The following is a 21,084-nucleotide window of genomic DNA, read 5'->3' as shown; positions in this document are numbered from 1 at the left end:
GAGCTTTAGGGGGTGCAGGGACCAGGCCCCACTGCTCAGCTGTGCATTTCCAAGCGAGCACCAGCTCCCCCCGGGGAGGGGGGGCGACGGACGGGAAAAACAGGCTCCCACGTCGTGGATGCCTCTCCCCGTGAGGGCCCAGCCCCGGACAGACATCAGCGCTGAACAGAAACACACTGGGGTCATTTTAAATTCCTTCTTTATTTAAAAAAGCATTTTCTGGGTTTTAAAAACTTCTCCAGCACATAATTTTTCCTGCCCCTTAGCACTTCTTTCCTGCCTCCCTCGCTCCCGCTGCAGGTGCCTCGGCCGTGAGACCCACATGGAGACCACGCCATTGAGACGCGGGAGCCAGAGGGGCAGAGGCTCGAAGGAAGGTGGTCACTGGTCCAAGAAGAAGTTCATTTGCACAAAAATATAAACTGTGGAGGATGAGGCCAGCACATAATGTATGGATTGATCTACAATCCATATAAAAAAATAGACCCAAACTGTCACTTTACATTATACAAAATAATATATATTTTTTGAACAGCACTTACCCATCTGCACACACACACGTGCACACATGTACACGCACACACATTCACACATACATGCATACACTCGTGCACACACACACGTGCAATGCGCACACACACGTGCACATGCACATACAAGGTGCAGTGGCCGGGCACATCTGCTCGGCCGGGGTCAGTAGGCGAAGATGACGCGGTAGGTGACCTGGTGGCCATTGTCCCAGGCGTAGAGCAGCCGGTCCTTGGGGTTGTAGTCGATCTGGGTGGTGTAAGAATACTCGTTCTCAAACAGCAGCCGTGGCACGATCTGCGTGTTGGTGTGGGTGTCGAAGGCGTAGGAGATGTTGGCGTTGCGCTGGTTGTGGCTGTCCACGGCGTACAGCACCCCGCAGATGACGAAGCAGTGGCCGTACAGGCTACGGCGGAGCCCCGTGCGCCACGTGGTCTCCTTCCGCGTGCTCAGGTCCGCGGCATTGAGCTTGCTCAGCACGATCACCTCCTGGCTGAAGCCCTCCTCGTCCAGGGCGGGGTAGATGAGCCACAGCCCGTTCTCGTCCACGGCGAAGTCCACGTCCGAGTGGCCCTGCCGGCCCCAGGGCGTGGCCTCCTCATAGGCCGCGTCGGGCAGCAGGGCCCAGGCGGCCACGTAGCGGCGGCGCAGGTCGTACTTGATGAGGGTGCGGGTGAAGGCGCGGCTGTAGTAGAAGGCGCCCCCGAACACCACGTGCCCCGTGCCCGCCCAGCTGTAGGGCAGCTTGTACGAGTTGCTCCAGCGGCCTGCGGGGAACAGGCGGGCTCAGCATGCGGTGCCCAGGGTGCGGGACGAGCAGGGGCCTGCACCCCGGTCTGTCTGCTCCCCCACTTTCTACATTCACAGCCCAGCAGCCTCATCCGGCCCATAGAAATGGCTCTGGCCACTCGCCTCATGCTGCTCCAGGAGCCCAGGTTCGGCCCCAGGGGATCGTGGTGGCGAGCTCTCAGGGCAGCGGGAAAGGAGGTCCTGACTCCAGGCTGCCCCCGTCCCAGGGGCGTGAGGGAGGGCAGACGTGAGATCTGAGGCCATGGGGGAGGTGAGGGGAGAAGGCCCCGTCTCGTGCACGGCACACCCAGGCCAGCGTGACTGCGCAGAGGACAGAGGAGGGAGAGCCGCGGGGCCCGCACGCACCCTGTCTGAAGTTCTCCAGGTTCCTGAACTCCACCAGGGTGCTGCCGTAGGAGGAGTCGGTCACGTAGATCCGCTCGTCGCTGGCCAGCGGGTCCTTCATCCAGGCCCCTTCGTTCCGCCCGTATGTGTTCTGGGTGGTGGGCCCCGTGATGGTGGACAGCGTGTCCTTGCACCTTCCTGAGGGAGAGAGAGGTCGGGTGAGGGCAGAAGGCCCCCCAAGCCTGTGGCTAGTTCCTCCTGGAGTCTGGACTCTGGAGCCGGCTCAGCCCCGAGTCACCGGCCCCGACGCGCTCTGCCTGGCTCCGCTCGGGCTCTGCTGCGCCCGTGCCTCCCGGGCCGCCGTCCCCAGCGCTTGCTGCCGCTGCCTCCGACTTCTCCCCTCAGACCCGTCCCTGTGGGCCTCGCTGTGTCCTTTCCCGATGCCAGAACCTCTCCCACGGCGCCGGGTGCTCCTCTTACAGGCACCCTGCATCTCGGCAGGCCCCCCCGCACAGGCCGACGCCTGGGGCTCGGTGAGGACAGGGCAGCAGGACGGTGCCCCAAGCGAGGACACTATGGTGGCCAGGAGCACCGTCCACAGCCCCTGAGCTGCCCCAGAGGCTCGGCCCAGGCTGTTTGGGGCCCAGAGACCAGCCCTCTGGATCCTCCAGCCTGTGCTCTGCACGGGGAGCGGGCAGCGGCTTGCTCTGGGCTGGGCTCCTGCTGAGGTCAGTCTGTCTCCATGGGCCAGCAGCTCAGCAATGCCCCGCGCGGCTCTTTGGAGCAGCCTGGGGCCCAATCGAGGCCTCGAAGCACGAGGACAAGCTGGCTCTGGGCCGAGCGAAAGCCTGAAAAGCTTGAATGTCCAAGACCACGCGTGATGACAGAGAGCACACGTGACAGGGCACACATGATGACAGGCACACGCTCATCGTGCTGCACCCGTGCGTCTGAGCCGACGGGGAAAGGCAGGTGGAGAGCCGGTGTCAGACTGCCAGCCTGGCAACCAGACCCAGGACGCCTCACCCGCCGTCAGGGCTGGGCCACGGCAGCCCCGGGGCAGGACAGCTGCTCCCTGACACTCAGCTCCAGGTTCTCACGACTCCAGGCCACGCCCACTTCCAAGCTGCCCCTGTCCCGTGGCTCTGCTCCCCACCAGCGGTCCAGGAAGGGGCCCGCGGCCAGGACGGGGCGGCCAGGCGCTGCAAGCGGACGGTGGTTGTTCCTGGCTGACCCCGCAGTGGGGGCCGTTGGCAGGGTGCAGGCAGCTGGAGGGGGTCAGGCCCTGGCCAGACAGTGGAGAGGGACCCGCCCCCCTAAGACCATCAGCAGAACCACCAGCCGAAGCCTCGTCCCCCGACCGAGCTCATCTGCTCGACAATAAAATGGTAAAATGGACGTTCGAGTGGGAAGCACCTCCCTCCTGGTGCCCAGCAGCCAGCAGGGAAGCCAGGCGTCCTGTGCCCTGGGGTGAGCCCCCTCCAGGGAGGGCACTGCTCACACGCCACCCTCGCCTGGCAACGCCTGGCTCGCGGGGCCGTGAGGTGTCCAGGCGAGCCCGGGGCCAGAGGAGCTGCTGGGCAGGGGACTTAGGCAGCGACAAGGGCATTTCTGGTCTGGGTGCCCAGCAGGGTCCCTGCCCGGGCGTACCCCCTCCCCAGGCTGGTACTTGGTGGGGAGACTTTCTCCCTAGATCACGGTCATGGGGTTTCCCAGTCTGTGGAGACCCAGGCTGTCCTGCTGTTGTCACGCCGACTGTCTCTGCGCCTCCCGGTCTGTCCGCTGCCTGGGCCCCGGGCACAGCCGCTTCCTCCGGCGTCGCCCACGCAGCCCCCACCCGTGCCCACGGCCTCCCCTCCGCCTGGAGCCGGCTCCCCCTGACGCTCATTCTGGAATTTCTCTGGTTTCCGTTTCCCGGAGGAAGGGGCCGGCCTTTTGGGAGGTCGCACAGGTCACACGTCGGGTCTGGAAACCGGGGACAGGATGGTAGCCGCATGCCCAGCCCCAGTCAGAACCGCGCGCTCGCCGCCCGCCAGCCGCCGTCGCGCAGCACCCAGTGGCCGGGCCACTGCCACTGCCACCAGATGACGCCACGTGAGAGGCGCTGGGCCCGCAGCCCGGGTGGTCTGAAGCAGCCAGGCACAGGCTCGGGCCTGCAGAGAAGGTTCTGGAAAGGGAATGTCACCCCCACCAGCGATGGGCACTCAACAGTGACGGGCAGTGAACGGCGACTCCGGAAACCAACCCGCACAGTGGCCTCCCCCTCGGGTTAAGGGAAAGGAAGATGCAGGAGGCAGCGCCGCCGGCGGCGGGCGGGCGGGCGGTCCTGGAGCGGCCCCCTCACGCCGTCCCTCTAGTTGAACAGGGCGCTGACCAACGAGAGAGAATGTCCCCTCCTGCCTGCTCACCGCGGCCCTGGCCGCCAGGACACCACATGCGTCAGGCCCTCAGCTTCTCAGCCAAACTGCTGGAGGGAGCGGAGAGCCCCAGGACCCAGTTGGGGTCACACCAGAAAACCCACGAGTGGCAACCCCCAGGGAGGGGCGGGCAGAGGCCCGGGTGCGGCCAGGCCGGGCGGGTGGCGGAGACGGCGGCCACGGAAGGGGCTCCAGGCGGCAAACATCATCAGCCGGGTGAGGGCCGCGGCGGAGGCCCAGGGGCAGATTCCTGTTTCCGGGCAAACTGTCCCTCCACCTCAAGGTGACGCGGTGGAGAAGGGGGCCTGGGTGCTCACTCCATGGCAGAAGGGGCTGTGGGTGCTGGGCTCAGGGACTGCCCCCGGCCGGGGGTGGAGGGGAAGAAAGCGGCATCCCCGGGGCCCCCCACTGTGTCCGGCGTCACCCGGAGGCCTCACCTGCTGGGCCTCCGCAAACTCCAGGCCCCGAGACCCACTGCCACTGCCCACCACACAGCCCAGGGCAGGAAGCGCCGGGCACGTGGCTGCAGACCTCGCGGAGCCAGGCCGTGGCCCGCCTGGCTCCCAAGCACTTGACCAAGGACGGCCCTTCGGGTCCATGGACCCGGGTGCAAAGCTGGTCGCAGCCAAGGGCACGACACAGGCCCGTTCTCTGTGGCTCAGCCCGAGCCTCCGGCTCCCACGATCGCGAGGCTCAGCCTTTCACCTGAGTAGACCGGCCAGGCAGGTGGCGTGAGCTCACCTATGACGTTCCGGATGTCGTCCTCCTCCGGGTGCAGGGTGGGGCTGGCGGAGGCTGTGCCCTCAGCAGGCGCGGCCTTCCCCAGGGAGTCTGTCCTGACTGTGGTGGGAGGCACGGGGGACGCGTGTGTGTCCCCAGGAGCCACCGGCAGGGCAGCTGGGGCTGGAAGAGGGGGGGTGGCCGTGTGGGCCGCGGTGGTGGCTGAGGCCCGCGTGGGAGGTGGGAGGAGCGCCTCTCCCCCGGGGGCAGGAGGGACGGTGGCTGGCGGTGGTGTGGGGACTGGCTGGGCGGAGGCAGAGGCGGCAGGGACATGGGGGGCCGAGGGGAAGGCCTGAGGCCATGGGGAGGACGGGGCCGTGGCCGCGGGGCCCACGTCCGTGGTCGCAGCAGCGCCGTGACGGGTGGCTGCCGGCCTGCGGGGCACAGTGGGCAGCAGGCTGTGGTGTCTCAGCAGCTGGTCCTCAATCAGCAAGTCCACTCCGCTGTCACCGCTGAAGAACTGGTCCTCTGGGGAGCAAACAGGCTCACGTGACTCGGAGAGAACGGCCAGCGCAGGACCCAGGGCAGACAACCCGTGGCGGGTTGATAAGAGGGTTTCTTCCCCCAAACGACGCACTGAGTCAGGGATGGGCGCTTAGAGGAAGGCGGGAGGGGGCACAGGGCGAAGGCCCTGCCCGACAGGCTTTCCCCCAGGACCCGGGCCCCACCCATCCGTCCACTCATCCCGTGTTTATGGCACAGACAACGGTGAGCAGAGTAAGGTCCTTGCCCCCCAGAGCCACCTAGTGAGGGACACACTGACAGTAGACACGGGCCGGGCACATGGCAGTGTATGGAGAGAAGCTGGTGGGTGCGGAGGGTCCGAGAGCAGTGGCAGGGGACCTGCGTGATGGGTACAGTGGTCAGCTCTACTCGCTGGAAGGGAGATGAGCAGAGGCCTGAGGACGTGAGGGAGCCGAGCAGCTGCAGGGAAGAGTACGCTGGGGGAAACAGCAGCCGTGCAAAGGCCCTGGGGCCGGAACATGCCTGCGAGGCCAATGTGGACAAAGAGGAGGGTTCGAGGTGGGAGTAGCAGGAGGTGAGGGCAGAGGGACATGGGAGCCGGTGGTGGGGGCTTGGGTGCTGCATGTGGACTTCAGTTGTTATCCTGAGTGAAATGGGCGGCGTGAGCAGGGTTTGAGTGGAGAAGGAAGGTGGGAGGCAGCTTTCCTAGGGACCAGAGGTGTGGCCCCACGGAACTGGTGAATCTCTGCTCATCAAGGCACCCGGGTGCAGGCCGCAGTCAGTGAGACGGCATCGCAGCTCACGTGACTGACAAGGCACTTGTCCCCAAATACGCCAGCCTCCCCAAATCAATGATAAAAAGACAACAGTTAAAAATGGGCAAAAGGCTTATGACAGCAACTGGGTGAGCAGAGCTGGGGACAAGCCGGACTGGACCCTTCGGGGTGTGGGAAGGGGAAGGCGGGGAGGGGCACGGGGTTCAAGAAGCAGGAGAGACCGGGGACAGCCAGGGCTTCCGGGAGTCAGAGGCGGGAGCGCCGGTGTCAGGCAGGCCAGGCCCGGGGAAGGGCAGGCAGGAGAGTGACTCCTCGCTGCCACGCAGTCTTCTGAAAGCCCGTGAGGTCAGGGACCTGCCCACGGCCCAGGGGGACACGGCTTCTCGGGGGACACGGCTGCCCCCCCGGCCCCAGCCCTGCTGGCCCCACTCACGCTGCTCCTCTATGTCGTTCTCGTCCTCGGGGTCCTGGGCTTTATAGTAGGTGATGCCCCGGATGATGGCAGGCTTGGAGGCCGGCCGGCCCCGCAGGGACACCTGCCTCTGGACGGGCTGCTGTGGCCGCACCAGCTCGGGCGGAGCCAGTGGCCGCGTCCGCAGGAGCTCGATGGAGTTGACGTGCTGGGACACGGTCTCCTCCCGCAGGAACCTCTCTTCATACTGTTCCTCAGAGGGACAGAGAGAGGCCAGGCCACCAGTCAGGCTCAGGGGACACAGGGGGGCCAGGCCACCGGTCAGGCTCAGGGGACACAGGGGGGCCAGGCCACCGGTCAGGCTCAGGGGACACAGGGAGGCCAGGCCACCGGTCAGGCTCAGGGGACACAGGGGGGCCAGGCCACCGGTCAGGCTCAGGGGACACAGCAGCCAGGCCACCGGTCAGGCTCAGGGGACACAGCGGCCAGGCCACCGGTCAGGCTCAGGGGACACAGGGGGGCCAGGCCACCGGTCAGGCTCAGGGGACCCAGGGAGGCCAGGCCACCGGTCAGGCTCAGGGGACACAGCGGCCAGGCCACCGGTCAGGCTCAGGGGACACAGCGGCCAGGCCACCGGTCAGGCTCAGGGGACACAGCAGCAGGTCAGGTGGGGCAGCACTGGAGCCCAGGCAACAGCAAGGACAGACTCAGCCTTCGTCTCAGAGCCAGGGCTCCTGTCTACACCGTGACCAGCTCACCCTCCTGGTGGCTCCTCCGAGGCAGGGGCTGGGCCATCCGCCCACTCACGGGTCAGGAGACAGGCACACAGGCTCCTGAGCGGGGCCGGGGCCCGGGCGCTCAAAACCAGGGCCCCAGGGCTCCCGCTCCTGAGGGCAGTGGCCCATCCAGGAGGTGGTGGGGGCCTCGGGGTGTGGCCCAGCCCTGCTCTCAGCCACTGAAGCCCCAAAAGGCCCCTCGGAAGAGGAGGCACGGCCCGTCCCCCGGGGCCCGTCAGGCGGCGGCGGAGGGAGAGCAGAGCCACTTGAAAACCAGCCTCTGCCCCAGACGCCTGAGCCCGAGGGGCAGAGCGGCCTCAGAGTCACTGAGCGGCTGGCGGCCACCGCCTCGCTGCCCGGGAGGCCTCTCTGCTGACTAAGGTCTGGCCGGGAGGAGGCTGGGCCCTCCCAGCCACAGGCACCGCCCTGGCTGCAGGCATGAAGAGACCGAGCCCTGGAAGGGAGGGGTCCTGGCTGGGGCCTGAGAGGTGCCCACTGCCCCTGCCGCCCCGCCTCCTGTCTCTGGCTGTCGAGGTGACCGGGGAGTCAGGACCAGAGGTGCCAGGGCTACGTTTCCGTGAGCACCTCGTGAGGTCAGACGTGCCCTGTGTCTGTCTCACCACCGCTCTGCAGGCCGGCCCTGTGCTTGCTTCAGGGGGCGCTGGCCGAGCAGCCGTCTGGTCCAACGCCAGCCAGTCAGAGGCTGCGGAGCTCCTGAGTCCACAGCCTCCGCAGGTCAGGCGGCTGCCCCAGAGCCAGGCTCTCCCCGCGGGACCCACAGGCCCACAGCGTGACCCCGGGACTCCAGAACCTCGTCCGCGTCCCCGGTGCCCGCAGGCCTGGGGACCCCTTGTTTCCACTGGACAGAGCTGCCTGACTCCAGTGCTGCCCAGCCCTGACTCAGACGCTGCGAGCTGCCCCCTGTATCGCTGGGCCCAGGTGCCCCCTGCGTTGTGCTGGGCCCAGGTGCCCTCTGCATCTCAAAAGCCCCCGCCCCCCCCCAGGGCAAGCCTCAGGGGCGGCTTTAATTCCGGGCTCTGAGGGACGGGCAGGGCTTGGCGCCCTCTGGGAGCTGCGGTGAAGAGCACGACCTCGCACTGGCCCGGCCAGAAAGCGTCACCCCTGCATTCCTGGCACAGGCCTCGGGCCGCCGTGGTTCCCTCATCCGTTATCCAAGACTCTGCGTGTGATTTCAGTTCCTGGCGTCTGGCTGTCCCCTCTCCCCGCCCGCGCCCAGAGCCCTCACCTCCTCCAGGCCAGGACCTTCTTGGCGAGAGGCCTCCCGACTGCCACCCCCTCCCCGCCCCCCCCCCCCATTCTGAGAAGCCGAGAATCGTCTACAATGGTCCCCTCAGCCGGGCTCATTGAAGGGGCGGGTGAGAGAGGACGAGCCCAGCGGGCCCTCCCTCGCTGGTCCTGGCTCTGTCCCCACGGCGGGTTGGGTGGACTGTGCTGACTGCTGTGTGATGACTGGGCCTTGGGGGGGACAGGCCTCTGCTGAGCAAGGAGGGAATCTGGGAGTCTGGCTGGTTTGCTGTTTGCCCTCAGGAAACCTGAGCGGGTTCACACCACACGATGCGTCACCGAGACCGCGGCGAGCTCAGAGCTCAGCCTGGCCGCCGGGGCAGGGCCAGGGGCGGCAGCAGCCCACACTGGGCAGCAGGCAGGCAGGGGCGCCCAGGGCCACGGAGGTGCCCCCAGGTTCTCTTCCAGCCCAAACGTCCTCCCCTGGGTTCCGAGAACAGACCTGCTCCAGCGGCCCAGCAGGCAGAGCAGGCACTGCCCAGCAGCAGCACGTCGGGCCCGACATGGGGTGTGTGTGATGGTTGAAGGAATATGATACTTCCCCAAAGCAGCAAGCAGTCGTCACGGGCAAAGCCAGGAAACGAGAGGCCTTCCTCATCCCTGTTCTCTGGTTTGGAACGGGTTTGTTCTGAGTCACGAACTGGGCAGGGTGCAGGCGCCATACTGTCCACAGGGCTGAGCTGACTGCTGTCCTGCCCTCGGAGCACATGTGCCCGGTTCCCCAAACCGCGGCGCTGCCCACCCGGCACCCCTGAAGGAGCTGCTCTGCCTATGAGTTGCAGGCCGGGGGGATGAGCGACCCAGGCAGCAGTGTCCTATGGACAACGCCGCCTGGCCCTCCCAGGTGACCGCAGCCTCGGCCCTGCCCGGCCCACGCCCTGCCTGGCTGTCTGGGGGAGGGCCCTGGTGGTGCACCTGGAATCCCTCTGCCGTCCACCTGGCGTGGCCCCAGGAAGCACGTGAGGCGCTGTCACGGCCGCCCTCCCGGGGCCAGCGCCTCCCCCCGTTGCCCTGGGCCTGGCGGCGTCTGCACCCGTTACCCGCTGGTCCCCCACTCACTCGGGTGGGCTTCCTAGTTCATGCTGTTTCTTGGTCATCCATTTAGGGGACAACCCGACACATTAAATGGTATCATGTGTCACCCCAGCACATGAACGCAACGTAGGAACTGAAGCCGGAGCAAACGGGTCGCAAATGGGAGGAACTTGAAACAAGTGGGTCGTTGGATGTCGATCAAGTCGCGTCAGACAGTGTCCGTTACACGGGTGACGGTGTGCTGGGACCCCCACCGCCACTTCCCGCTGAGCCAGGGCGACTGCGAGCTCTCCTGGCTCTGGCTCCTCGCCGGCCCGGCCCGCGTGCCAGCGGAGTCCTGCCCGCAACACTGGCCCGCGGCCCGCTCTGGGCCTCAGAGGTGCCGAGGGACGACAGGGACCGGCCTGCGACAGGATGGGATGAGCTCGGGGCACCTGCCAGGCGCTCATGCTGGGGGAGGGACGGTACCTCGGGGTGGGCGTAGGCGGCGGCCGCGTCCCTCTGCAGGGCAGAGCCTGCCTCCGCCTCCCGGAGCCTGGCTGCCGCGTCCCGGGAGCAGTTCTTGCCGCGCTGGCTCATCTCGGCACGAATTCCTTCCACGTCCTCTTTGATTTGCTCGTTTTCCTTGGTGAGGTTTTTAGAAACTTCCTGAGAGAAAACATTTAAAAAGAGGGTTCATCACTGCGCTGAAGACCAGCAGGAGGTGCTGCCATCTGCTCAGAACACAGACCTGCCAGGCAGGCGGGACACCGGCCCAGAAGCCATTGGGCCCTGAGTGTGTCCAGCCCTGCGCTGAGGAACCATCCAGGCCCCAGATCTTGGGTCCCACATCCCAGGCCCCAGATCCCAGGCCCCAGATCCCAGGCCCCACATCCCAGATCCCACATCCCAGGCTCCACATCCCAGATCCCACATCCCAGATCCCACGTCCCAGATCCCACATCCCAGATCCCACATCCCAGATCCCACATCCCAGGTCCCAGGCCCCACATCCCAGATCCCACATCCCAGATCCCACATCCCAGATCCCACATCCCAGGCCCCAGATCCCAGATCCCAGATCCCAGGCCCCAGATCCCAGATCCCACGTCCCAGATCCCACATCCCAGATCCCACATCCCAGGCCCCACATCCCAGGCCCCAGGTCCCAGGCCCCAGATCCCAGGCCCCGGGTCCCAGGCAGTATTTCTGATGCTTGGCTCCAGCAGCCCCACTGGAGCCTGGCTGTCCCAACCTAACCGTGTGATTAAGGTCACGTGTGGCAGGAAGAAAGGCACTGAGCCCTCCTGGGAGCTCGTCCTGGGAGGGGGGAGAGGACACCCCACTGGAGGGAGGCCACACGCAGGGGGAAGAGGAGCTCTGGGCACGGCACCTGTGAGGGCCCAGGGCCCAGGAGGGGCGTGGACCGGGCAGCAGGGCCCTTCCCGAGGGGTGGCGCCGTGGGGTCTGTCACGGGCAGCTGTGGAGCGGCTCCGAGGCGCCCTTTCTCCCCTCAGTTTAGAGCCCTGAGCTGCACTGCGGCCCACATTGTCCACTCTGGCCGCTTCTAAGGTTCCCACGAGCCTCTGAACTGCCCACGCTCTGTCCCCCTAGGGCAGTGACGGCGAGCCTTCTGAGCGGGCGTGGCAGCGTTCGGAAAAACCCTCACTTAACTCTGGTGCCGTGTCACATATAGACATTTTTTGATATTTGCAGCCATAGTAAAACAAAGATTTATATTTTTGATATTTATTTTATATATTTAAATGCCATTTAACAAAGAAAAATCAACCAAAAAAATGAGTTCGCGTGTCACCTCTGACACACGTGTCATAGGTTCACCATCACTGGCCTAGGGCCAGGCCGTGTGCAGGGGCAGCCAGCAGGTGAGGTGGAGCCGGATTTGCTTCCTGTCTTTCTTTGACACACAGACGAGGCAGCCTGCGATGAGGCTGTGTCCTAGAGGGAAGTCAGGAGCCCGGGGGGCGGGGGGGGGAGGGCGGGGGGCGCGACACAGACACCTGGTGTGGGCTCCGGCCGATCCGGCCACGTGTGGCCGTGGGAGGGCTCGGGGTCCCCCGGGCGCAGGCCAGGCAGCCTCTCTGACTGCACGGAACTCACTGTGCGGACAAAAGCCCGTGGGAAAGAGGTCTTGTTTCAGGCCCAGAGCGAGCCATCTCTCTGGGTGGGTCAGTCCTGACAGGGTGGGGGCGGCCACGTGCCCCCATTAGGAGAGTGGATTCCTGGCCCACGGCTGTTGCCAGACCAGCGTCCACATGTGAACGGGGAAGTCCTGGCAGTTTCCCTGTGGCTGTTACAGTGAGTCAACAAGTTCATGTGCGTGGCTGTGAGTTTTCATAGAGGGTTAGAGCTGGCCTGGACCCCACAGCTCAAGCCTAACCTTTCATTGCAAGGTGAGGACATGGAGGCCCGGAGCAAGGAGGCGATTTGCCCGAGGACCTTTTAAAACAAGTGTCAGAGGAAGAGCCGAGATGGTGGCGTAGGAAAACGCCTGTACTTGCTGCCTCCCACAACCACGTCAAAATTACAACTGAATACAGAACAACCAGCATCCAGAACTGCCGGGAATCTGGCTGAATGGAAGTCCTACAACTAGAGAATTAAAGAAAGCACGCTGAGACGGAGGAGGCACAGACTGGCTGGACCAGCACCCACAGGTGGCATTTTTTAAACAGGAGGGAGATTGTCTCTGCGGAGACTGCCCGTGAGGCGCAAGGGGTCCAGTCCCCACCAGACCCCAGCCCAGGCTCCCAGAGCTGGGAAGAGAAGTCCCCATGACTTTGGGCTGTAAAAGAGGGGGATGGGGCTCAGTGACAAGGAGGCTGCTGGAGTTCTAGGTGTTCTTCTTAAAGGGCCCCGCGCATGAACTTACAAGGTCCCGCTTCCTCTGAGCTCCGGCGCAGGGCAGTGGCTTTGGGGGGCCCAGACAGGTACGGGGAGGAACTGGACTGTCTGGCATCAGGGTAGGAACTTGGGGCAGCTTTCTCCCAGATGAAGGTGCTCACAGGGGTCATTGTTGCTGTGCTGGGACCTCTCTGGTTGCAGGGCTGACTGGCAGGGGTAATATCTGTTTGCTCCGTCCTGGTGATTCCCAGAGACCCTGCCCCATCCAATTTGCAGCCCGCCCAACCTGTTTGCCGTGGCTTTTGCATATGAATGGCCTGTCCTTACTCAGGCTTCAGACTTTGCTGAAACCTCTTAAGCAAGCTGCAGCTGGTGTCAGTGTGCCCCATTCCTATCAGCAAGAGGCCCGAGACCCTGCACTAGTAGGAGCCTGTCTTGCTTCACAGCTGGGCTTCTCCTGGGCACCTCCATGCCCAATACAAGTAGTTCTTGTGGGGTGGCCCCAGGCAGTGGCTGACTTTGTACCTCCCTGGAGGCCCTAGAGCCGGTGCACCCAGTGGACAGCTTCAACCATAGCCAATTACAACTCTACATGTCTATAAGCGACCACTCAAGGGGCAGACCCAGTGAGCACAAAGCCCCGCTGAAGCAAGTCCTACTCCATAGGGGTGTCTCTTGCACAGCTGCTCTTCCACTGTAGTCGCCGCTGATCCTTACAGCCAATTGGCCTGGAGGTCACTTCCTCCCGGCGATGCCAACAGCAATCAAGACTCAACTACAAGGCAGTGCATACAGCCCACACAGGGGCGCTCCTAGAGCTCCCAGCTCAGGTGACTGGGGAGGCTGAGCCACTGGGCCCTACAGGACACATACTTCACAGCCACAGGAGACATAGCAGCTCTACCTAATACATGGAAGCAAACACAGGGAAGCGTCAACATGGGGAGACAACAAAACATGCCACAAACGACAGAAATGGAAGAGAGCAAACTTTTGGATACAGAGTTCAAAACCATGGTTATAAGGTTACTCATGGATCTTCATGAGACTTTCAATGATCTTAGTGAGAAAGTCAAAGACATGAAAAAGGACCAGTCAGACATGAAGCACACACGAACCGAAATAAAGAATCACTTTCAGGGACTCAGCAGCCGAGCAGAGGATGCCGAGAATCCTATCAACGGTGTGGAATACGAGGAGCAAAAACACCCAATCAGAAGAGCCAAAAGAAAAAAGAAAAGAAAATGAAGGTAGTGTAAGGAGCTTCTGGGACAACTTCAAGCGTACCAACATGTCCATTATGGGGGTGCCAGAAGGAGAAGAGAGAGCAAGATATTGAAAACCTATTTGAAGAAAAAATGACAGAAAACTTCCCCTACCTGGTGAAAGAAATAGACATACAAGTCCAGGAAGCGCAGAGAACCCCACACAAGAGGAACCCAAAGAGGCCCACACCAAGACACATCATAATTAAAATGCCAAGGGTTTAAGACAAAGAAAGAATCTTAAAAGCATCAAGAGAAAAGCAGTTAGTTACCTACAAGGGAGTACCCATACGACTGTCAGCTGATGTCTCAACAGAAACTTTGCAGGCCAGAAGGGAGTGGCAAGAAATATTCAAAGTGATGAATACCAAGAACCTACAACCAAGATTACTTTACCCAGCAAAGCTATCATTCAGAATTGAAGGTCAGATAAAGAGCTTCACAGATAAGAAAAAGCTAAAGGAGTTCATCACTACCAAACCAGTATTATATGAAATGCTGAAAGGTATCCTTTAAGAAGAGGAAGAAGATTAAAAATATGAACAATAAAACGACAGTAAATACATATCTATCAACAATTGAATCTAAAAATCGAAATAAATGAGCAAGAAATCTAACGAATAAAATAAACTGGTGAATAAAATAGAATCAGAGATATGGAAACATGGAACAGACTGACGATTCTCAGAGGCAAGGGGGAGGGGCTAGAAGAGATTAACCAAAGATCTTACCTATGGACACAGGCAGTGGGGGTGAAGGCTGGGGCAGGTTGGGAACCGGGTGAGGGGGCAAAGGAGGACATCTGTAATATTCTCAACATAAAGGTTAAAAACACAACAACAAATGGCAGAGTGGAGCCCGGCCCCGGCCTCCTGGCTCCTGGATCCCTAAGAACTCAGCCAGCTCTTGCACAGCTCGGAGGACGCCGGCGGGGACAGGGAGGGTATCCTTGCTGCTTGAGTCGGTCCAGAGGCCAGCAGCGGGTGCCACCGCCAGGAAGCTGGTTAGAGAGCCTGTGATCCGAGCTGCCTCCCGGCAAGCCCAGGCGCTCTTCCTGCGGAAGGACTGCAGCTGCCTGAGCCCAGGAGGGGCCTGGGCCGGGCAGAGGGGGCCTGAGCCGGGCGGGGGGGCCTGAGCCGGGCGGTGGGGCCTGGGCCGGGCCGTGGGGCCTGGGCCGGGCGGTGGGGCCTGAGCCAGGCAGGGGGCTGGGCCGGGCGGGGGGGCCGGAGCGAGGCGGGGGGGCCTGGGCCGGGCGGTGGGGCAGGCCCAGCTGCCGGGAAGGACAGAAAGGTCCTGGTGGATTCGGCGGCTGTGCCTCGGTGCGCACCTCTGGAGAGCGGCCCAGCGTCTCTGGCCGCGGGACTGCTGTGACGCGCTGCCTCACTAGTGCACTCTGTGAGGGGCCAGTGGTCAGCCAGGCCAAGGAGGCCACCGCTCTGTGACGTCCCCCCTGGGAGGGGAAGTTTGCAAGAAGCAGATGAGCCACAAGGGTCCACCCAGGAAAACAGTGAGTCAGGTGACGTGGCCGATGCGTGTGCTGACCCTCCCACCGTCAGTGCACATCCTGGGGGCATCGAGGTGTGTCCCTTTCCTGCCCACAGGGCCCAGGGCTCCACTGGGCACCCCAGTGGCGTGGCCTCAGTCGCCTCATTACCCACACAAGGCTCACACTCCTGGCAGCCTGAGGCGGCGTTGCCATGTGCTGGCGGGGCCCCCATCTTGGGTCGCTGGGTCCCTGGAGGCCCCCGCACTGATCTGTAGTCCTCGGTGCCCCTCGGGCCGGCGAGGGGCCCGTCTGGGTTTGCACAGGGCAGGATGGAGGCAGCCCGGCCCCCAGAGCCCAGAGGGCGGCAGAGGTCACCCCTCACGGGAACGACAGAGCCTGTCCACCACCTAAATAAATGCCAGGCTGCAGTGGCATCACCCATCAGCCGCCCCCAGTCAGCCTCACCCTGGTCTCCTCCCTGGCTCAGTCCTCTCCTACCCAGGGCCTATGTGGGGCACTTCTCAGGGGCTGGGGATGCCCCCCACGGGCACTCTCGATCTCCCCTGGCAGAGGGAGGCCCCATGACTCCTCCTCAGGCTCTTCCCCGGCACAGCTGGGGCCGTGACGAGTACAGCGTGTGCGGCTGGGTCACGGGCCACGGGCCACGCGGTGCTGTGGGGGCCTATCTGGCAGGGCGAGCGTCCCCCTGGTCCCTGCTGAGGATCCCTGGGCAGAGCAGTGTGCGAGGCCAGGAGGAGAGCGACGGGCTGGCACAGGCCATGGGCCGGGGGGCCTGGGCAGTCTGTTCTGAGCCCTTGGGTGAGGCCCAGCAGGGGCAGGAAGGTGTGCACAGAACAGGTGCCAGGTGCTGGGGGCCTGTGCACAGACGCCCCTCGGGAGGGAGGAAGCGTGAGAATGAGGCAGGGTTGCCGGGCAAGGGGACTGGATGTGGTGGCCCTGGGGTCCAAGGCTGGTGGAGACTGTCTGACCTCGCCCAGCGGCGGGACAGGTGTGTGCATGCCTGGCTGAGTCTAAGCCGAAGTGTGGGGACCTGGGGAAGGTGAGTGGGTACAGCAGGAACAGGCGGGTGTGCGGAAGGTGCTCTTTAGAGACCAGGGGCGACACCGGCACAGGCAGAGGCGGCCTCTTGGCGCCCCACTGGACAAGCAGGAGTGATGACACCTGCCTTCTCCCCAGGCCTGGGCAGGACAATGGTGAGGCTGCAGCTTGGCAGCTGTGGGCAAAGCGGAGGGAGGGTCCCCCGGGGGCAGGGAGAGGGTGGGGACCCGAGCCATGGAGGAGGCCATGCTACTTGGCAGCTGGAGCCTCAGGCATGCAGCAGGTTGTGGGCCTCCCTCCGAGAGCCGGTAGGGCCTGGGTGAAGGGAGCAGGCTTCCTTGTGGGAGTGACATGAGCCAGCGTGTGGCCCCTGGACCCCGGGGGAGGGCTGGTAGCTCAGCCTGCCCTTCCCCTACCCCTACTCCAAGCCCTCCAGGACCCATCGAGGACCAGGTGGGCAGGGACAGCCACCCCGGCGGGCAGCTGTCTCCAGCCCCCAGAGCAGCGGGTGTTCAGACTGTCAGCACAGGCAGGACGAGGCCCCGTCCCTCTGACCACAGCTGAGAGATGGCAGCCGGCCTGGGTGGAGCCGCCAGCTGCCGAGGCCAGCTGCTCCCCAAGCAGATGGCTGATGAGCATCTAGCCCGGGCCAGGTGCTGGCTGCGACCGGGGACCCTTGTGCCCTGGAGCACAGGCCTCTGCGCTATAGCCACAGGGGTATATGGTTCTTCTGTATGGAAAGAAGGCAATGACATTACATTTCACTGGTCCTTTTGGTCACCAGCAATGTGTCTTCTGTCAACACACTGGGAAGTTTGATCCACTTTGGGCTTGGTCAGGTGAAGACGTGGAGACCCAGCACGCTGCTTACCTCCTCCAGTTTGTCCACGCGCCCCACCAGCTTGCTGGTGACCGAATGCAGCTTCAGGAGGTCCAGGCCGTAGAACGCGCCCTCCAGCATGTCTATGATGGTGGCGAGCTGCGGAACAGGGCAGGTTAGTCTAGGGATAGGCCAACGGACCAGGGCGAGCCCACAGGAAAACCCCAGGGACTGAGAAGTGGCCTCAGAGGTGGCACTTGTCTTGGCAGCCACGCAGGCAGACGCAATGCGTGAGTGTACCAGTCTGCGGGGACCCTGGTGAAGCTCCCTTGTCTGTCTTTCCTCCTAGGCTGTCAGTCCTGTCAGTCAGCAAAGCGCCTGCCCGGCGGGGTCTGTGGACACCCAGTGGGGTGGCTGGAGCCTCAGTACCTGTGCGTGCGGCCCTGGCACGCTGCCCTGGGGCGCCCCCCAGCCTGCGGAGAGCCCTGGAGGCAGCGTGTGTTCCTCGCACTGAGAGCACCGGCCCTGGCGGGAAAGTGTCTTGGGACCCCACTCTGAGGTGCAGCTGGCAGGGGCACCGAAGCCTCAGGTCCTCCAGGGGAAGGAGGCCGCGGCCCTGGCACATCCCGGGCTGGGGGGCAGGCGCGGGCAGAAGGCAGGTGCTTCGCCAGAGCCTCCTGCTGAGGCCCCCAGCACAGCCTGCTGGATGCCGGTCTGCACCTCTGCCCCGCCAGCTCCAGCCTCGAGTCAGACAGAACCTGTGTACGAGGTCTCCGTCCTCCCACTGGCGCCGGCAGCGACCCCGGGGCCGGGCCGCGGAGGGGTCGGTTCTCTGTGCTGTGATGACGTTTCGCTTCCTGGTAGGAAGTTCTGCTGCCCGTCCCAGGGGCCCCAGCGCCCCATCCGACGACAGCCGGGAGGCGCCTTTGTCCAGAAACGAGCTTCAGGGCAGAGCGTCGGCTCCGAGGGGCGGGCTGAGCGGGGTCACTCGCTGCCTGTTAAACGCCCCTCTGCCGACGGTGCCGACGACCGCCAGCGGCACGGTACGGGCAGTCACTGCGCAGCACGCGTCCAGGCGGTGCCCACACTCTCAACGGCCGTCACCAGCGCTCGGGCCGATCCGCCGGGAAGACGTTCCCACTGTGCGTTCAGGGGACTCGGCCAGACAAGGGAGTCACCGCAGTCGATGATGCAAGTGGTGCCGAGCGATGACCGGAACCGTCGTCTGACTCCCAGACCCAGCTCCTCCCACCGCCCGGCGGCCGGAGCCAGACGAGCCGCCCTGGTGGGCCTGCGGGCCACGTTTAGCTGCTGGGCCTGGCAGCTGCCCCAGCCCGGCCTCCCTGGCTCCCTTGGCAAGATGGGCAGACTTGGCTCTCACCAGCCCCTTGGATGTCGGGGCTGAAAGTGACCAACTGCGTAAAGGCTAAAGCAGGTCCCTCACTCAAAGGCCTGCGATCCCCAGGCACCCCCTCACCCATGGCATCGCCCCACCAGGCCCCACCTTCAAGTCGCGGCTGTCGGCCTCCCGCAGCTTCTGGAGCCTGAAGTCCCCCTCGCAGGGGTTGAGGGCGGAGGGCGGAGCGACGCAGGCGCACTTGCAGGATGAGCCGGAGGTGATGGTCTCCACGGTGTAGAAGTCCTCCTTCCGGGAGGCTCCGGCGTTGACCCTCCTGCAGGCGTCCTGGCCCAGGGGCCTCACCACACATTTGCACTGGCAGTTGGAGCCCTCGGACACAGCCTTGACCTTGTCATAGTCTCCCAGCAACTGCACAGACAGACAGAGCGTGTGGACACGGGACCCTGAGGACCGCTCGGCCGGAGACCTCAGACGCCTGACCGCCCTCATGGTCACCGCAAGACCGCCTGCTGGCCGCGACCTCTCCTTGCAGGCACCGCGTGCCGCCGCCTCTTGTCCGAGGAAGCTGTGTGTTTCTCGGGGGCCTCAGCCTTTCCTCATTTTAAGGGAAAACCAGTGAGCCCCAGCATCCTTCCAGCAGGCCTTGCCCCAGCGGGAGCCCAGGTTTAGAGTAAAGAAGGAAAGGAGACCAGCCTGCTGGGGCCGCTGCCCACACTCGGACCTGAAGATGCTCCTTCCCATCGCCACTTACCACCCTCCACTCCTGAGCGCCTCCCGGGACCACGCTGGGGACCCATGCGCCAGGCAGAGTGCAGAGGGAGAGGGCGCGCCCCGCGCCCCACACCCTGCACCCCGCGCCCCGCACCCAGCGCCCAGCGCCCAGCGCCCAGCGAGGGGGGGTGGCTTGCCCAGGGCCACAGCCCACAGTGCACCAGGAAGACTTCGAGGAGGGGGTGTTTGCGCTGGTCTTCGAAGCATGGGTTAGATTGGAGAAAGGGAACTGCGGGAGAAACTGGTAAGGATTCCTCTGTTTAAGGATTGAGTCGGCTCCTAGAGCAGCTTCTGGACCCAGAGTCCAGGCAAAGCTCAGCGCGCACTGGCAGCCTCTCTGCTCCTCCTCAGTCTGCCAGCTCACAGGGCAGCCTCTGGAGCCCCCCTGCTGGGGGAACAGGCTTCTCCCAGCTGCTCTCCAGCAGGCCCTGCACCCCCAGCACCAGGCTCCCTTCTGGGCACCGAGAGGGGCTCCTTTCGTCCAGTTCGTGACCCGCTGGCAGGCCATGAGCTTGTGGGGGAGCCTTCCTGGGTGCTGGCGGGGAATAGGCTGTCATGTTTTTCCTGCAAAGGGTGGGTTTCTTCTAACACTAATTTTTTCAGGGCTGTGATCAAACCCAGCGGACGAAGGCGTCATAGTTCAAGGTGATGGAGCGGCTGGGCTGACCGCAATCACCGCCTGCCCTCCGCTCCCGCCCTGACCGCACGGAGACCCCTGCAGCCCTCCTTCCCGAGGCTCGGCTCTCAGGAAGCTTTGCCCGTGGCCCCGCAGGATCCCGGTGTCAGGCACTTCTGTCTTTTAAATGTCGGGGTCCGAGTGAGGCTGAGGGTGGGTGCGAGGCCTAGGTTAGCATAGCTATGAAGGGAAGGCCAGGAGACGCGTGTTCGCGGCGAGCCCAGTGCAGGCTTGTGGAGTGCAGGCAGCTAGTGGCTCGGGTCCGTCCGCCACAGGTCATGGAATAAACAGCCCGAGAGCCCCGAGAGGAAAGGGGTCTGCCCCCCACCCCCACCCCGCTCTAACCCTCGCCTGATGGTCCTCCGCTGAAAACTGGGACTAGGGCGCTAGGGCTGAGCCCTGAAACAAGGACAGTCCTTTACTGCCCACATTCACCCCATCTGCTCCGGCCTCTCACTCCCGTGGCGGAACATCTGCCAGGGGTCCCGCCACCCACCTCTGCCCAGCACGCGCCGGGTCACATTCCGGCTCCCACAAACAGCCACACAGACCAGAGGGGTCTCCTCCCAGCCCTGAGCCAGGGTCTCCAGTCTTCCCCTCCCTCCTCTTCTCTTGGTCCCATCGCCTGAAAGACCCCGGCTTCGAGAGGAGGACCCACGCCCCTAAGGAATCATTCGATGGATGAGAGGTAAGTGCCCTCCCGGCCTTGGCCCACCTGGTGCGGCAGGCAGGTGGCCAGACGGCGCCTACCTGAGACAAGACGTTCTCCTGGTTGTCTGCCTCATTCTGCAGGGTCTCGGCCTCCGTGGGTGCCACTGTCTGCGCGGTAGGGGGCTCGCTGGTTCTGGCAGGGGCCACACCCAGAGCCAGCCAGAGAACCAGCAGCAGAGGCTGGGCCATGAGGGCGAGACAGAAGGGGCTCAGCCCGCGGTCTGTCTGGGGATGGTCCGGCGGCGACTGGGCCAGAGAGTCTCCTGGCTGGAGTCCGAGGGCGGAGCTCAGAGGGCCTTCCCCCGCCGGGTGCAGCCGAGCGTGCGTGGCCCAGGCGCCCCCGAGACCCTGGTCATCTCCGTCCGGATGGGCGCGAACAGCCCTGGGCGCAGGGAAGGGGGAGGTGACCCGGCGTCCTCAGGCGGGAGGATGGGGTCCGACAGCAACGGCGGTGCACCGGGCAG

General features: G+C 64.1%; 1 protein-coding gene across 2 annotated transcripts; it reads right to left on the bottom strand.

The window, feature by feature from the left end:
* Window positions 1-193: 193 nt before the first annotated feature.
* OLFML2B (olfactomedin like 2B) lies at window positions 194-20,809 on the bottom strand (the record flags this gene model as incomplete). 2 transcript variants are annotated; one of them, XM_081113064.1, is made up of 8 exons in its annotated part: window positions 194-1,295; window positions 1,684-1,860; window positions 4,821-5,327; window positions 6,534-6,765; window positions 10,097-10,276; window positions 17,154-17,261; window positions 18,607-18,870; window positions 20,660-20,809. In XM_081113064.1, the coding sequence occupies 8 exons, from the start codon at window positions 20,807-20,809 to the stop codon at window positions 694-696; spliced, it is 2,220 nt and encodes a 739-aa protein (XP_080969190.1). In that variant the 3' UTR covers window positions 194-693. The 2 variants fall into 2 exon arrangements, with proteins under 2 accessions (XP_080969190.1, XP_080969189.1); XM_081113063.1 differs by having other exon boundaries at window positions 6,534-6,759.
* Between the last annotated feature and the right edge of the window lie 275 nt (window positions 20,810-21,084).

This window comes from Myotis nattereri, assembly GCF_964212035.1.
Source record: "Myotis nattereri genome assembly, chromosome: 18".
NCBI classification, from domain to species: domain Eukaryota; kingdom Metazoa; phylum Chordata; class Mammalia; order Chiroptera; family Vespertilionidae; genus Myotis; species Myotis nattereri.
This window is presented reverse-complemented; position numbering and strand designations above follow the sequence as displayed.